General features: G+C 44.2%; 1 protein-coding gene across 1 annotated transcript in view; it reads left to right on the top strand.

Annotated features, from left to right (window-relative positions):
• Nucleotides 1-17,738, top strand: part of ABCA13 (ATP binding cassette subfamily A member 13) — a 2,251,223-nt gene that overhangs the window by 1,362,959 nt on the left and 870,526 nt on the right. Inside the window, exon 35 of the mRNA XM_069613428.1 lies at nt 13,899-13,953. Within this exon, the coding sequence (XP_069469529.1) occupies nt 13,899-13,953 (55 nt within the window). The remainder of the gene's footprint in view (nt 1-13,898; nt 13,954-17,738) is intronic.

Genomic DNA, 17,738 nt, shown 5'->3' with positions numbered 1-17,738 from the left:
GTATTTCCCCTCCAACAGCAATCCATAGCCTACCCCATCTTGATACTTTGTCTTTGTTCTACTCTAAGTAATCCTAGCCATACCCTGGTAACTTGTCCAAAACTGTTAGAATTCTCTGTGCACCCTGTCTTTTTGTTTTTCTAGTGTTAGTGCAATTCTTTCATTCACCTCATCTTGTCACTCCTTAGCAATATTTGGAATAATTTAAATTAATTCCTACATAGATCTGAACGCGGGGTGAAAGGGTTAAGTTACCGTGTCTTTCTTTAACAATCTAGTCTTAATAATCTAGTTGAAGTAAAACTTTTCCTTTCTTTCCAAACCGATTTTCTCTTAAGTGCTTCATTTTTCCAAAACTGAACCTCCTTTCACCTTGAAAATCTCATCCAGTTTTTCAGCTATAGTCACTCTTTCACATTCATATTGTTCCTGTGATGTGCATCTATCACCCTGCCCAAAAACCGCATTTTGTATATTTCACCCGTTTATTTTAAAAACTGTTTTGACATTTAAAACTGAAACAAGTGTAAATGGAACTTTTCCACGTGTGATTTTGACTGCATCGTGTTCTTAGTTTCAAATTGATTTTGAACTGTATGCCTTTGTTGATACCTTGCCTTGTGATTGCTAGGGTTTATACATTACTGCTATTGTGAGAAATCATATTTGCCTCATAGATTTAACTGCACATTAATTATTTGTCAATTTCTGAATGTCATTTTAGGCCATTGCAAACGTGCTCCTATTCATTGGTGCGTTGGATATGTTCTTGTAGAAGGTTAACCAAGTGTATTTCCCAAACAATTGTGTGATTTCTTTGAAATTAAAATAAATAAATATTGTGTTACCACCCACCGGCCTGGTTCATGGTCCATTGTGACCCGGGGTATTTGAAAAAAGGGGGTATGAGACGGGTTGTGTGCCATCTCAAATTGAATTTGTAGAAAATAAAGAGAAAGCATTTTAATGCGCTCTACATCTAAGGCTTAGGGTAAGGGCGAAGGTCCGGGTTTGGTGTGTGACGCACGATTGGAATCCTTCACAAATCCACAGTGCCAGCTGCAGAGCAAGCTGTGAAACTGTATCCTGGATGGCAGAGAGGGAGTTGAATAACACGCTGAATGCTATATATCACTGGATGCCAGCGTGCCAGCTGCAGAGCAAGCTGGGAAACTGTATCCTGGATGCTACAGAGGGAGTTGACTAACACGCTGAATGCTATATATCACTGGATGCCACAGTGCCACCTGCAGAGCAAGCTGGGAAACTGTATCCTCAATGCTACAGAGGGAGTTGACTAACACGCTGAATGCTACATATCACTGGATGCCACAGTGCCAGCTGCAGTGCAAGCTGGGAAACGGGAATTTGAGTAACACCGGAATGCTATATATCACTGGATGCCACAGTGCCAGCTGCAGAGCAAGCTGGGGCAGTACATCTCTGTTGGCTCTATGAGATTAGCATAGAGAGCTTGCTGCTATATAGCTAGACTGCATAGAAAGCTGGGCGGTATATCCACGGCTGCAACATGTCCGTTGCAGAGTGAGCTGGGTGCCATATTCAAAGAGACACTGTGTGAGAGCAACATCCATCTCACCTAGACCTCATCACTTCTGCTAGCTCCCTCTCTTCCCCTGATATTGGCTCTCTCAATCTGTGACTACATTTGGTAACCACCTTGTGTGCATTACAAATAACTTGGTTAACTGTGTGCCATGTCCCTGAGTCTTTATTTCTCCCAATCCATTAGAATCAATCCAAAGCAGAGCTAAAAATGGTCAAGGGTATACATCCACCCTTTCTTTCTCCCCAGTATGACACTGCAGCCTCTTCCGGGGAAGCACAGTGTGATGGTAGTTGTAATCATGAAGGTTAAGGACCATCAACTGCACACCCTATAACCTAACGTTCATTAACACATGGAATTCGTAATTTACCTTCTCAGCCAATCAGAAGGTCTAGAACGCAGTCAATTGCTACTGGTATTGACTGCTTTCAGAACAGACTGTCTTCAAAAGCAAACAGGGAAACAACATTACAATTTCCAGGCAATATTACTTTCAAAAAGACACTTCCTTGTTCAGCAGTACCTTTTCTGCTGCATCATGCTATTTAATACACCCAAGAGAAAGCTAAACCAAGGGACAGTGCTTTCACTTTCTTATAGAGAAACTGTTTACATAATGTATGCAATTTAATAGTAAAACTGGAGTGGGTTTAACAGGAACATTAGTTAGGTTCCATGTAAAAGAAAACAAACTTTATTTTTCAATACTATAAAATAATACCAGTTAATTAACTAACTTAGTTTGTCTAATTACTGCCACAATATTAATACAACACGTTTTACTTTTGAACCAAAACGTCAAAACATGTATTGCTACCACCACTATGAGCTAATAGCCTTCTAGACCGCGTTAGAGATTAGAGGTAATCATTGATTGGGATGATGACCCCTCCCCAACGTAGGTCAGAGGTAGTCATTGATTGGGATGATGAGCCTTCCCCAAGGTATGGCCCTCAGCTTCACCTTATGCCATAACTTGGTGGTGGGTTATTAACCCACGATAACGACCTCTGCCTTGGTCTATAAGTCTTTAATAATAAGAGGTATCCACTTGTTTCAGTGCGCTAGTCACAACTGGCCTCACAAATCACACACCAAGTGCCACTTGTTGGAAAGATTGACGGTTGCGAGCGGTGACCATCCCATTGCAGTGGAGGAGTCACCAAAGTCCTCCCTCTTGTCCCCATGACTGAAGCCCAGGAATAGAGAGATCTGCAGAGCTGCACAGGAACAGAAGTCATCTGCTGCACTTATTCTTCAATACAAAGGTACTGTAAAGTCTGAGAGAACTTACCTCTCATCGTAGAGTTGCTTGCATCTTCTACTACTCACAAGTCTAATCAGCTTGTGGACCTACATTTGATTCTTCTTTTCTTCAGACTTCTAAAACATTTTGCTAAGACTTTTTTATTTACCTACCAGAGGTGCTTCGTCCTATATAAGACTTTTGCCCATTGACTTTGGCCTAGCATGTTATACTGAATGACCCTGGTTAGGGGATCCAAAAGTATTTACCTGCTTAAGAATATTTCTGGTTTCTTGTTTGTTCAAATAACCTTTTCATTTTACCTACTTCTAACAGTATTCTAAATGCAAAGACTAAGATTTTAATGTCCCCATCACCCTATTTATTGAAGTCACTTGAGGGTGTAGGTTGTGTCTGTGGGCCATCCCAAAAGGGTCTTCATCAATTTTAGAATATTAAGAGTGTGTGTTTTGAAGTGTATTTGAGTGTTACTTTCATATTGCTCCCTTCTGAAGAAGGCTTACTCTAACTGACTGATAAATAAATTAATAATTGTTTATTCAACAAACCTTGTGTGTAAGGGGGTCATTACAAGTGCGGCGGTAAGGGGTTAATGGTGCCGGTAAGGATGCCGGTGCCATTAAACCCTTACCGTCGCATTGGGGCTCGAATGGGGATGGGTATTTTGAATAGGGACTTACCGGGTCCTCCAAGGTTGGAATGACCCGGTAAGTCCCCATTCAAGGAACCCGGACCCGGACCCGAGTTTGGAGGCAGCCATGGCGCTAATAGCACCATGGCTATCTCCAAACTTGTAATGAGGCCCTAAATGTTTATTTAAATACTTGTCACTGTGAATTTGTGAATCTGTGTGTCACTCCGCTACAGCTCACATTGACCCCTCTTGAGATAAGCCTTGCTGCTCAACACACTACCAAACTGTGTAATACAAGCTTATACTAAAGGTTAGGTTTCCTATTACCTGTAGTCAGAGTTGTTGTAGTGCACCCTAAGGGCCTGCATTCAGGTTTGCCTAACAGTCTGAGTGCTTGATGACCTGACACTCATTAATGATCAGGGTGGAGTGGCGGCATTGATCCTGTTGGATCTCTTTGCCTCTTTTGATACTGTTGATCACTCCATAGTGATCAGTCATCTGTCAGCAGCTGGAGTGTCTGGTCCTGTTCTTTTGTGGTTCCATTCTTTTCTCTCTGACCATTCGCAGCTGCTTTCACTCCAGCTGTTTCTTTCTGCTGTTTCTGCTCTGGTGTGTGGGGTTCCTCAAGGTTCTGCCTTATCTCCAACTCTTTTCAATATTTACATCCAGCCTCTGGTCGCTCCTATCCACTCCCATGGGTTCAGATGTTATTCGTACGCTGATGATACTCAGATTCTTGTTCAGCTGGACCTTTCCCATCTGGCCCATGTCAGTCAGCTGCGAGATTGTCTCTCTGCTGTGGGGTGCTGGATGAGTGACAATTGACTCAAATTGAATGGGGATACGTGTGAGGTTACGGTTGTGAGTTCTACTGAGGTCACGTTCCCTTACACCTCTTCTTTTTGGCTCTCTGCCTTTGGTTCCTTTCTCGCTGCTGTTCCTGTGATCAAGAATCTGGGTGTAAAGCTGTCTGCTTCCCTTTCTATGACCTCCCAGATCAGCTCAGTGTGTCAGGCTGGTAATTTCCAGCTGAGGATACTCAGAAAGGTTTTGCAGTTTTTTCCTTTTGATTTGCGGGCTACGATGGTCCCTGCTTTGGTCCTCAATCGGGTCGATTATTGTAATTCTCTTTATCTTGCTCATCTGGACTACCTATTACGCTGCCTTCAAATTCTCCAAAATTCACCCACCCGTCTTGCCACTGGTTCTTCCTATTTTGAGCATATTGCTCCCTTTCTCAATGCTTTGCATTGGCTGCCAGTGGCTAAACATGTGCATTTCAAATCTCTTTGTCTGGTGCATAGGGCTTTTCACGCAGCTGGCCCTGAGTATTTGCAATCAAAGTTTTGACCTTACATTCCTGCCCGTGTACTATGCTCTAAGTATCACTTCCTTCTTGCTGTCCCTAGGGTTCACTGTGCTAGACTTGCGGCTGTTCATTTTGTGTTAAGGCTGCCATGCTGTGGAATGCCCTTCCCATTGCCCTCTGCTCTGTGGCCGCCCATCTTCAATTCAGAAGGGCTCTGAAAACTTTTCTCTTCTAAGCCCTTCTTCCTTTAATAGTGCTTACTCAGTCTTATCAGTCTAGGGGTTCAGCTGCTACCCAAGACGCAGGTTTAAAAAAAAGAATAAACCCGTAGGAGAGAGGGACCCCCCAACATAGGGCAATGGATCATTAAGCATAAAGACCACCCCTCTGCCCTTCGTCAGGCTTACTTCTCTTAACATCAGCAGCATTCAGCCACCATCTGAACCATGGGAGTAAGAAATGAAGTAAGACTTTCTCCTACTAGGTCGACTTTATAGTAGCAGGAGGTAGCCGTTCTAGGTTTACCACCACCATGTCTGCACATTCTATAGAATTTTGAAAGATAACTACTGAAGTGACCTGTGGCTTGTCAAAATGTATACAATTAATTCATCCCTTTTGACAGACAAGAATAACAGAGCTTAATAGTCCCAGCAATAACCCCAGCCCTCAATCTGAGAAAAGAAATCTTTTTATTAGAATATTGATTTCATATTTCAAAGAAATACATATATTTAGATGTAAACGCAGGTAACCTCCACGTCACAACATTCGAAGTCACCACAACACTAGAAATGAATTGGGGGAGTCATGAAATAGTCTGTCATCATATTACACCATGCCTATTCTTGGTCTCACTGAAATAAACCATAGAAAAGTGACATGACATTGCTCCATGAAATAGACATCATCCATATAGTATCATACATGAAGGGCTATTCTTAACACCGAAGCATTGTATTTGAATTACTTTAATGAAAAGATTGAACACACAGAACCTTAGTGTTGTCATATAGTGAAGCTCGGCCAAAAAACAATCAACCAAATTGTATAAATCATGGGATTCATAAACTAAACAACATTAGACTATGAAATATAATCACATACATAGGTTTGGTTGGAAGAATAACACCTAATCTACTGCAGATTATTTGATTTCATAAACAATTGGAGTCTTGTAACATTCAATTGAACAGAACTTTGTCCTATGTTCCACTACGAATGACGTCTGTATCTAACTGAGGAAAAATATAATTCTAAACGGGTTTGGTTTTGGAGGGCAGGCAAGTGAGAAAACACGATGGACTTGCACTCGTTTCTGGGTCTGGCCAGTTACTGCTCCAGATACTTGAAGGACTACACCACCGTGAGCAACCCTCACCGCCTGCTTACGTACAAAGACACACCATTCATATGGTCAAAGGAGTGCCAGAAGGCATTCGAGGCGATTCGCAATGCCATTTCACAGGCGGAAGACATGGCATACATCGACGCCCGCCGGGACACGGAAATAATCGTGGATGCCAGTCCAGTAGGTCTCGGCGCAATACTGACTCAAATAGACCCGACTGAGCCACGCAACATCTACATAGTGGCTTATGCCAGCAGGAGTTTGACCGCCACGGAATAGGCGTACTCGCAAGCTGAAAAAGAAAGCCTGGCAGTGGTGTGGGCTTGCGAGTATTTCCACTTGTTTCTATTCGGGAAGGAATTCACGATATTGTGACAGATCACCAGGCGCTGCTCACCATCTTTGGGGACCCCAAATCCAGGATGGCGCCAAGACTCGCCAGATGGGGCTTGCGGTTACAAGACTATAAATTCACAATAAAACATCGCCCCGGTAAGGAAGAAAACCCGGCCGACTACCTATCCCGGCAGTCCACGGCCTCGACCGCGTCTCAACCATCCATCGCAGATGCCTACGTAAACTAAGTGATTCACCACCTCCAACCACTGCCGGTGGGATGGGCGGAACTGGCCGCGCAGTCAGAGATAGACCCAGCTCTCCGAATAGCAAGACACTGCCTGCAGACAGACAAAAAATCCCTCATGAGGCAGCAGGTGAGATCGGAAGCGGACCCGACACGAGAAGACGTCAAATGGTTTGACCAAGTCCGAGACGAACTAACAGTGGTGGAGGACCACATACTGCTACAAGGATGCAAGGTGATCGTCCCAGGAACTCTCCGGGAACGAATAGTACACTTGGCCCATGAAGGCCATCGAGGCATGGTAGCAACAAAGCGCCTCCTTTGACAGAAGGTGTGATTCCCGCAGTTTGACCGCTTGGTAGAAACCATCGTGGGAGGCTGCCACATCTGCGCACAGGTGGCCCCACCACCACACCCAAACCCACTACAGACGTCACCACTACCAAAACAAGTCTGGGAAGAACTTGCAGTCGATCTGTTCGGACCGCTGAGTGACGGCACTCATGTAGTAGTACTCATGGACGAGCACTCAAGATTCCCAGATGCGCAGATTGTGGAAAGCAGCGCCACATGCAGCGTCATCCCAGCACTTGACCGAATGCTGTCAGCATACGGAATTCCCAAAGTCATAAAGTCAGATAACGGTCCCACGTTCATAAGACACAAATTCCAAAAGTTTGCCAAAGACATGGGTTTCAAACATCGCAGAATAACCCCTCGCTGGCCACAGGCCAACGGCATGGCCGAGAGGTTCATGGCCTGCATCAAGAGGACTTTACAAATCGCTCACATTCAAAACAAACCATTCAGCAGGCCCTCAACCAATTGCTCAGGGAATATAGACACACACCCCACAGCACGACTGGAATATGTCCCACGGACCTATTGTTCTGGAGGCCGATCATCACAAGGCTACCGGAGGACCCCCGGCCAAAGAAACCGACAGTCCTAGAACAAGAAGCCAGAGTCAACGACGAAACGAGTAAGGCAAAGACGAAAGAAAGCACTGACAGGAAGAGACATGCCCGCGAAAATCTCATGCAACCGGGTGATGAAGTATGGCTCAGACAACCCAAGAACAGAAAGGAAGAAGCCACCTTCGCACCCACCTCCCTCATTGTAACGCACACAAAAGGCACGATGGTCATGGCCCAGAGGAGTGACTGTTCGTCTGTGACAAGAAACAGCTTGCATTTCAAACGTGTGATACCCCACCAGGGAGAACACTGGGAAAGGGACAGACACAGTGAGGAGGACAGAACCCTCGAAAAACTATATCACAGAGATGGCGAAGAGTCTGATAACGAGGAAAACGCTACACCCAAGGACACTGCGAGAGTGACTCTGTGTAGAGCCGGGCGACCCCAGAGGAGCCGCATGAAGCCATGTCGCCTCATAGAAGAAATGGGGTAAGGACCATCGACAATGGACTCGCATGTTAAAAAGAAGGGAAATGTTAGCATGTCCACATCGTTATGTGGGCAGGCTGCCGTTGCGGCTTGGCCTCGATACGCGCCGGACATGATGCTGGGGTGAGGGAGGGGCTTGTTGGGGGTTGCGGCAGTTGCCGCTTGATATTAAATAAAGGAAGTTCTGTTTCAGACCCTGGCTCCCGCGTATCTTTGGGTGAGGGCCATACAGGTACCATGGTGCAGGGGCACCCGTATAACAAAACACTGACTAATTTGGATACTATTTCCCTGATGGTTTTTAATACTAGAAAAAGATAATGTAATTTGGGAGGGTAATTGACTATGGCTGTGGGGAGTATTTTAATTCGGTTGTCATAGTGTGATATTAACAGGCCTTCTGATTACCATGGGCTCAGGTAAACCAATGTGTCTGCAAAGATCGGAGACATTAAATGATTATTTATATCTGGAGATGGGATCCCCTCCTCAACATTCAATTTCTAGTGCAACGCGACTTCTGAATACACAAATGATGCATTGGTTCACTTGCTTTTCCAGTCATTGAATAGACAGCTCATTGCACAGGAATCCGTATCAGTGAATGACCTCTCTGGAAATTCTGGCAGTGTTGTCGTCTTCTGACCCAATGGAGTGCAAATCACAGGTCAGGTCAGGCTATCTGATTCCTCTTTCAAAGCCTTGGACCCAGTGAACCAGATATCCCAAGCTCTGGCCCCCTTTTAGCTTTGAGGGCAAATTCGCCTGTTTGAAACGTCTAAACTATCTCTCTGTACATGTTAGCTTCATAAATACAGTGATCTCGCCACACACAGTGGCTGTGCTGTTTATTCTTCTTGCATCTCTCACATCAGGGTGATCCGATGCAGCAGTATTCTATAGGATGGGGCCTCTGTCTGAGCTGCTGTCGCTAAGACACGCAGAAAGTGCTCCCTCTTGGCTACCATTCAACTCATGGTGTAGAATATCATCAAGAACAGTTTCGCACCTCTGCTTTACTCCAACCTTTGTCCGTGAGTTGTTTATTCTGTTAACATAATTATGTATTAATTAACTTCATTGCTGTTCATATGAAATTGTATTAAATGGAATATGATTGCTTGGAATCATGTTCTGATTGTCGCAGAGGTTTTTTTTATCTCACAGCAAAATGGCTTTTTAAAAATGTATTATTTAAAGAAATAGACATTTTCTAAAAAAAGATATTTATATATATTGATTGGACATTTTTTGACACATTTCAATTTGTATGCCACAATTTTCCGAGCTATACAGCACTGAAGTTCGTTTTTTTGTAAATAAATCGTCCTGTGACTTTTTTGCTGATTGTTTTTGAAAGTGTTAGTTTAGAGAGGGCGGTTCTAGAGATCGTAGGTGATAAGCCATCTGGTGCAGGCATTACATGTTCAGTTAATTCATAGAGCCTTTATTGGGCTCATCCAGAAATAATAGCGTACTTGTATTGTTCCTGTATGGTAAATAAAATGTGTTCCTAATATAAACGCAGATGGTTGTATTTTACTTCGAAGTGCAGTAACCTTTTCTAAAAGGTCAACTGATCCACCAGTCTGAAACTTCAATTAATAACGCTCTAATTTCCCTGTAACATTTGAAGAGAGAATCATTTTTCTGCTTTCCTTAAATATTGAAATTAACATTTTATGCATATGTGGAAGGTTCTATGTAATTTCATCGACAGACTTTTTGTAATTAGTTTTTTTATGAAAAATGTTCAATTAAAGTAATTGAAATAGTTTATTTTTTATTTTTGGGGGGTTTACCGCAAAGACCACCATCCTCTACCGTGTTTTCTCTATTCCCCACCCCTTGCCCCTTAAATGCATCTTAAAATGAGTATTCATAGCATATTGAAAAGCATATGTCATGCGTATCAGACCTTGCCCTAAGATTAGGAGTAGCATGTCTTGAAATATCGCTGTAAAACATCACAGACCCAGAACACCAACTTAAGTGTATACATTTGTAAGTAAATGTAACAGGAGACTTTTCCCCTGAAGATAACACGCTAGTGGGTTTTACTCTTTTGCTGTTCCACCATAGAGTATCCTGTTCCCATAGGTTTGATTCCTACAATAATTTGTGTTCTTATGTAGATGGGTTCCTCACTCTTCCATGTGCAGTGATAACAGCTTGTATGATTCCCATTTTATGGTCTTCCTTTATTGGCTTTGGGTGGATGAATGGCTGGGTTGGCCCTCCTACTGGATTCAGGCTACTGAAGGGTAGGCTGCCTCCTTGTCATAGAATAGCCCTTTACTTGTGAGCTGTCCACCCAGACTCATAACATAGCGTATGTTCTCATATACAGGCATCCAACCAAGATGGTGTCATATAGATAAGTGAGAAGCATAAACAGGCGCATGGCAGAAGTAGTATTACAAGACCTTTATCCTTATATAAAACAAAGAAAACAAGTTGAGGCAAACAAAGACGAAACACAACAAAGTCTTGTACATAATACAGTCTCATCTCCAACTTTTATTGCAGGCTTACAACAATTCTAGCACCTTTGGTCCTTTGGCTTGGGTCCCATTCGAGTTCCTGGCACCCTTCTCCTTTACAAGTGTCCATTGAGGATTTTCAAGAGTTCCCCAACCCTATTTTGCTCCACCTCTGTACTGATTCTCCTGAACATATTGCCTTGTCTACTCAATGAGCTTGTGGTATAGTAACTGCTCCTCATCAGGATATAGCTGTAGTCAGACCTCTTCCCCTAATCCTTCTGCTTTAAAGTCTTTGGCCCGGGCCTGTCACTTTCCCCTCTAAGGAACCTGACATTGTCAAATCTCCAAAGATCTCTACACCTCCTTTGATCTCCCTCCTCACTGAAAGAGCATGTGCATGTTCTGTCCGCTGCGTCTATCACCCGCCGTGGGCCAACTGGGCTTCCTCGCAACTTCCTGTCATGTGTCTCACCATAACATAGCCAACTTTTTCCTGTTACCCATTTAAGCAGTACATCCTCCCACCACCTCCTAGTATTCTATAACTTCCTCGTTACTCGCACCATCCTCCTCCTTATGTTTTCCATCCTCCTACTTTCTTCTTCCAACACCTCCTGATATTTTCCAACATCCTTCTTTCTTCCTCCATCGACCCCCTCCTGATGTTTTCCAGCATCCTTCTTACTTCCTCCGTCGACCCCCCTGTTAATGTTTTCCAGCATCCTTCTTTCTTCCTCCATCGACCACCTCCTAATATTTTCCAGCATCCTTCTTAATTCCTCCATCGACCCCCTCCTGATGTTTTCCAGCATCCTTCTTACTTCCTCCATCGACCCCTCCTGATGTTTTCCAGCATCCTTCTTACTTCCTCCATTGACCACCTCCTAATATTTTCCAGCATCCTTCTTACTTCCTCCATCGACCCCCTCCTGATGTTTTCCAGCATCCTTCTTACTTCTTCTATCGACCACCTCCTAATATTTTCCAGCATCCTTCTTACTTCCTCCATCGACCCCCTGCTGATGTTTTCCAGCACCCTTCTTACTTCTTCCATCAACCACCTCCTAATATTTTCCAGCATCCTTCTTACTTCCTCCATCGACTCCCTGCTGATGTTTTCCAGCATCCTCCTTACTTACTCCATCAACCACCTCCTGATATTTTCCAACAGTTTTCTTACTTCCTGCAACAACATCCTGATACTTTCAAACCTCTTCTTCACTTTCTGAAACGAGCTCCTTCTGCCCCCTGGCCTCCAAACTCTCACCTACTCTTGAAACTCATGCCATATTCCCTCCAAGCACATGCGTCAAACGCCCATACTGTCAGACTGAGCTTATTCGTTTTTATAACCTTGTGTCCCCCCCCCCCTGGGCCTTTTGTGAGTGTCTGCATCTGTGTCCTGGAATTGGTGAGGGGATGGCATTGCCTGCCACTTATAGGTTCATGTGAGCTCACTCTAGGTTACCCTTTCTTGTGACTTCAGAGTTCTAACCCTGGCTTCCCCACTGTGCGCATCTGATACTGGTAAATCCTTTGACAGGCTTTTTTAATCCATCTAAAGGTAAATGAAATGGTTATCCTCCAATAAATTGCACTTTTGCATCACCCACATAGATAAACGCTGCCACTAAGCAATGGGTTGGCAATTTTGTATCGCGTTTGTGTAGAAATACCACCAGAAAACCACAACTGGCGGTATCACGTTCATTTGCCGACAGACTTTTTTTCAAAATAATTTCCGATGCTGAAATTACTTTGAAAAAAAGACATTGAAATATATGGGCGGGGAGTGCTAAAGGGTGCGGGGAACGGTTCGGGGTAGGGCTAAACGAATACGGAAAGGTGGGCTGGGGAGGGGACCCAAAATGTAAAAAAAAAAAAAAAAAAAAGTGATCGTTTTTTTCGGCGTTGCAAAGTACTTCGAAAAAAAAGACTGTTGGCAAATGAACATCAAACCCAACTGGCAACAGTCTGTATTCAGACCTGGGAGTTGCAAAGTACTTCGAAAAAAAAGACTGTTGGCAAATGAACATCAAACCCAACTGGCAACAGTCTGTATTCAGACCTGGGAGTTGCAAAGTACTTCGAAAAAAAAGACTGTTGGCAAATGAACATCAAACCCAACTGGCAACAGTCTGTATTCAGACCTGGGAGAGAATTTCTCTGGACCTTTCAAGTGAATTATTCTCTATCACATGATGTTTGGCAACAGTGTCCGTGTGGATTTTAAAGGTATCTTGTTGATAAATCTGTCAAAGAAACCGTTTTTTGGGTGGGTGGACTTTCAACCTGGCTAGTGGGTCATTAAGGCTCTTTAGCATGGCGGGGGCGAGGGGTGCCCATATAGATTCTTCCACTGGTAGTTCCCCGCTATACAACAGGGACCCCGAGTCAGAGACCAGAGGATCTCCCCAGAATACCACAGGCCCATCATCTGCCAGCTTGTGGGTGAATCTGAACCCCTTCATCGCCTAGCTTGGGGTCACCAATTCCAGGCAGATGCCTTCCTCACAAGTACCGCCCCTGAGCCTGAGTGGTCAGGGTTGGGTTTAAAGGTATCTTAAGTGGTGTTAACACAGCATCCTTGAAGTGTGCAGACTTTGTCGGGCTGTAGATTCAGTTGTGGGCCCGAGGCCTGTGTGAAATGGGCACTGATCTGGAAATGTATATTTTTTACTTTCATTTCGCTTAGTTTACTTTGACTTTATCTTGTCAAGTGAGCAAGAAGTGGTGCCTGCGATTTAACGCAGGGGGTTTAAATTTCCTTCAGAGTTGTGTATGTATTTGTTGTTTCTTTATATCCACCATGAAGAAGACGGTCCCTTCCAGCATACAATCGAATTCCCCTATCACAAAGTTGTCTGAGACTTGAAAATATCTGGCTTCCAGTCCACTTGTGCTTGTGCGTTAAAAGAATAATACTGTTTTTTTGAGTTGTTTAAGAAAGCTGTCAGCGAGGGGTAGTTGTAACCCTCAAATTAATCTGCGATGTATAGTTATCGTAGCATATTAAGAAATGGCTAATGGCTGCCTAGCTGGTCACTTCCCTCCCTTTGGAAACCACCTCTGAGGAAGGCGCTTTTCTGGATGGAAGACGTCTGGCACGCGCACCAGTGCCAACAGAGTTGTCTCGGTTTTCCACGTTAAGGCTGTCCTTCTTTTGTGTTTATGAACACTCGCTTTCGATATGTATGCACGGTAATAACTGCTGTTTCCTCTTGACGTGTCTACTTTCAACTAATGCACAAAGGTTTACTCTGCTCGTTTGTTTTTGCATTTACAGGGATCACACTCTACAGCCAGCCTTATGGAGGATCTTTGCTGGATGAAGATAAGATGTAAGTTTCACATCGGCACAGCTGACTTTCACTTTCCTGAAGTAAAGTTTTGTGCAGTACTGTTCAGTAAGGGGGACGGTGGCTATACTACTATATGCAGTTACGAAGGCTAATTCTGGAAAATAGAGAACTTTCAATGGTCCCTGATCACAATTCTGCATACCCATGGGAAGGACATGCACGTGTGTATGCTGGCAGGGGACTTCAGGTGTGCACACTGTCTGTGGATGGTACTGTCAATGGCACAGAATAACGCCTGGCCATGTACGCCCACCCAACATCTGTGGTCAGAGTATTGTAAACTGAAGCAAACGGCAAACAAAAAATAAACTGTTCTAATGAGATAGATTAATACTCTTGACAGCCTATGAAGGAGACTGGTTTTGCACTCGGTGCTAATCGGGAAAAAACAATACCATATTATAAAAAAATAAGCTTTGCATATGACCATAGATTTTTGTCCAAGTATAACTCACAAATGTACTTGAACATTCGTTTTTTCTATGAAATGTAAGACGCAGTGGTATAAATAAAATGTGGCCTGTAATACTGACACCACAATAACAGCAAAGCCTGCACTGGGAGACAGCATTTTAATTTTGTAAAACAGCTATGCAGGGAGACATGGTGAAAGTCATATGGAATAGTCTCTCTGTCTCATTCTCTCGCGCTCTCTTTCTATTTACCCGCTTTTTTATCTTTCCACACCTCACTCTCCCTTCTCACTTTTTGATTTCTCCTACTCTTCATCTCTTCACATCGCCCTTTCCCTTTGTGCCTCTTTCTTTTCCTGTCCCTCTATTCCCGTTCCACCAGTTCCGCTTTGTATTACCTCTCTCTCTTTCTGTCTCCCACTGTTTCCTCCTTCTCTATGCCCCCTCTCTATATTTACCTCCACCTGTATCTCTCACTCTTTCTCTCCACCTCTGCCATCAGCTATCTCACTCTTTCCTTGTATCTTTCCCTCGTCCTTCCCTTTCGGAAGGAATTGAGAGTAGGGCATGGTGTAGTGTGGAAAAAGGGCCATGGCACATCAATTATTCTCAGCACACCAATATTTCCCCAGGCGGGGGAGAGTTCTGTCAGGATGTTTAACCGCTTGTGGAAGGGTGCAGAGGATTGTCTTGAAAACAGGCATTCTTGGGTGCAGGAGACACCTGAGGCTGTCACAGCTTTATACAGCGCTGACTGACTGAGCTACACTTACTGGGTGCTCGAGGATACAGGACACAACTCCAGAGTGGGTGCCCATTGCATAATGGTGGTGGGGAAAGTTCTCATTGGTGGAGCATTGCAGGAATCTGCGTTGAGGAATGCAATGAAGTGCAGAACTGCACATAACAACACAAGGCTTTCTGGGGCCGGGGTCCACACTACATCCAACTTTTTCTTCCAAAATACCTTCCTTCTGAAGCCCTTTGCTCAGCTACTTCAAACACTCTATGGGTGAGACGTGTCTCCAGGCAGAGAGTGGGGGAGAGATCTCTCTCCTCTGCAGGTGCCTCCCTCTGGAATGGCCTCCCTGCCCCTCTCAAACTTGAGCCAGACCACCTGAAGTTCCGGAAGCAGCTCAAGGCTTTCCTTATCTCCTCTGCTTTCTCTCTCTCTCGCTCTCTCTCTCTCTCCCCCTTCTGAACTACCTGACCTACCTGTCTCCTGCGATGACTGATTGCTTGGATACCCTCAGGCTCCACTGGGTACCAGGTTCCTCCATGATCAGTCTCCCCCGCACTGGCTCCGGGCCTACCGTGCACTTAGGGGCTGTTACTGTTATCCACAGTCCCCACCCTCCTTGCACTTACCCAGAGCCACGCTGGCCTGACTGCACTTATTCAGAGCATTTCTGCCCTGATTGTACTCGCCCCCCTTCCCTCTCCCTCGCACTTACCCCTTCTCTTCCCCCTGCACTTTATTTTGTTGCACTTGAATGACCTGAATGACACACGGCCTAGTAAGATCGCTTGTCTGGTCTTCCCTCCCTTGTCTTGTCACACCTAGAAATACTTGTGTACAGGCCCGTAATACATGACATATATCATAACACAACGCTTTGTGCCCTCTTCACACCAAAGAGTTCGGGGACACTTATGCTTTACTATAAATGTTGAATGCTTGTCCCTGGAAACAACCAAGCAAAGAGGCTTGCCAGGCATTGACCGCTCCTCGATCCCTCTGCCTCTTTCACATGGATGAAAAGCCAGTGATGCCTCAATTTGGTAAGACCCCCTAGGATTTTGATCTTCCTTTTGCATCGATCACTTTAAACCCAAAACTGTCACAATTGCCTGAACTAATTGGGTGTAAGAATTTTAGAAAGGAAGGGGAAAAGGTGGAGAGGAGGGACCGAATTAAGGGGCTATTAAAGCAAGGTCACTGTCAACAATAACATCATCCTCGAAGCCTACTATCACTTCCTGAAGACATAACAACTGAACAAAGATCATAATGTGATGAACATGTTGTCAACTTCTCCAGTAGTGATGCTCCTGTTGGCACCTTTGTGACCTCATTCCTACCCTCCCCCCTCGTGCCTCTACACAGAAACCTTTTACAGAGGCCCAGAAAAGGACTGGAGGCTCTATTGCATCACCCACTAGTAATTCTGCATTGGTCAGAGAGAAGCAGGAAATAAATGCTGTGTCCGATTCTTCACACTTTCCCCAGGTTGTTGAGACAGATGAAAGTTGAATGAAGAGTTTACATGATGAAAGTATAGACAATGTACCTTCTAGGTGGTCTTCAGTTGAGAAATGTTTGATTAGGAAACAAGAAATGCGTTTGTTTGCTTAAAACATGGCAAGATTATCACATTAGCAAACATTTGCCACACATCCTCTGTCCTCAATCTTAAATCTTAAAGTTATCTGGAAAAACAATCTAAAACTAGAAAAAATACAGGGAGAGGTTCTGGAAGAAATATCAATAGCACAGGGATCAGTCGAGATCAGTTAAGAGTCTGAACCAGGTCCTTTTCCCGGTGCCACCCTACTCCATTTGATCCACTGAAACCTTGGTGGGGACCCACTCTGTCACAACAGGAACTCTGTTAAAGGGGGATACCAAATAATCCTCAGGAGTTCCCTTAAACGCTCCTGGTAAAGTTGCATCTCCAGCCCAACTATCACCGCTAAAATCAGAAAAACGACAATAGGACGGATGCCCTATCAATAGGCAAAGAGAGAGAACATGAGATCTGAGAAGGCCTCCAAGAAGACCATGAGCTGTCAACAAGTGTAGCAGTGGCAACATTATGCTCCGATGAAAAACAGCGTCAATGTTAGGTTTTTCTGCTATCTTTTATTACTATTTTTATTATTATTATTAGAGTATTTATTGCACACAGACTTCGCTTCGGGAAGCAACTGAGCGGGTTAACCTGGCTTTTGTAATCTGAGAGTGGCCACCATAGTGGTCTTAACATACAGAGACCACTTCCCTAAATGCGCGAACAGTTTCCCTACCCCTGGAGTCAACCAGACCGTGTTCTGTGCGATGAAATAAGAAAAGGGGAAAGGAGAAGGAAGAGCAAACAGAAAAGACAGGGTTGTAGGTATTTATACACGCGCCTAGAAACACTTGTGTCCAGGCGAGTTATAAATGCCATATCATATCATATATATCATATACATGAAAAAATATGTCCAGCGAAGGAATGAGAACCGTCCGTGAAGGTGCTTTCCCTTCGTGGAGATGAGTTAATCAAATGTGTTGATGAACGCTGTAGAAATTGAGTTTTGAATGCATGATGACCTTTAGATGTGCTCAAGAGTTTCCGTTAGTTGTGT

Source organism: Ambystoma mexicanum, chromosome 5p, assembly GCF_040938575.1.
Source record: "Ambystoma mexicanum isolate Mex_15411 chromosome 5p, UKY_AmexF1_1, whole genome shotgun sequence".
Taxonomy (NCBI): Eukaryota; Metazoa; Chordata; class Amphibia; order Caudata; family Ambystomatidae; genus Ambystoma; species Ambystoma mexicanum.
The sequence above is the reverse complement of the archived record's forward strand: the minus strand, read 5'-3'. Positions and strand labels throughout refer to the sequence as shown.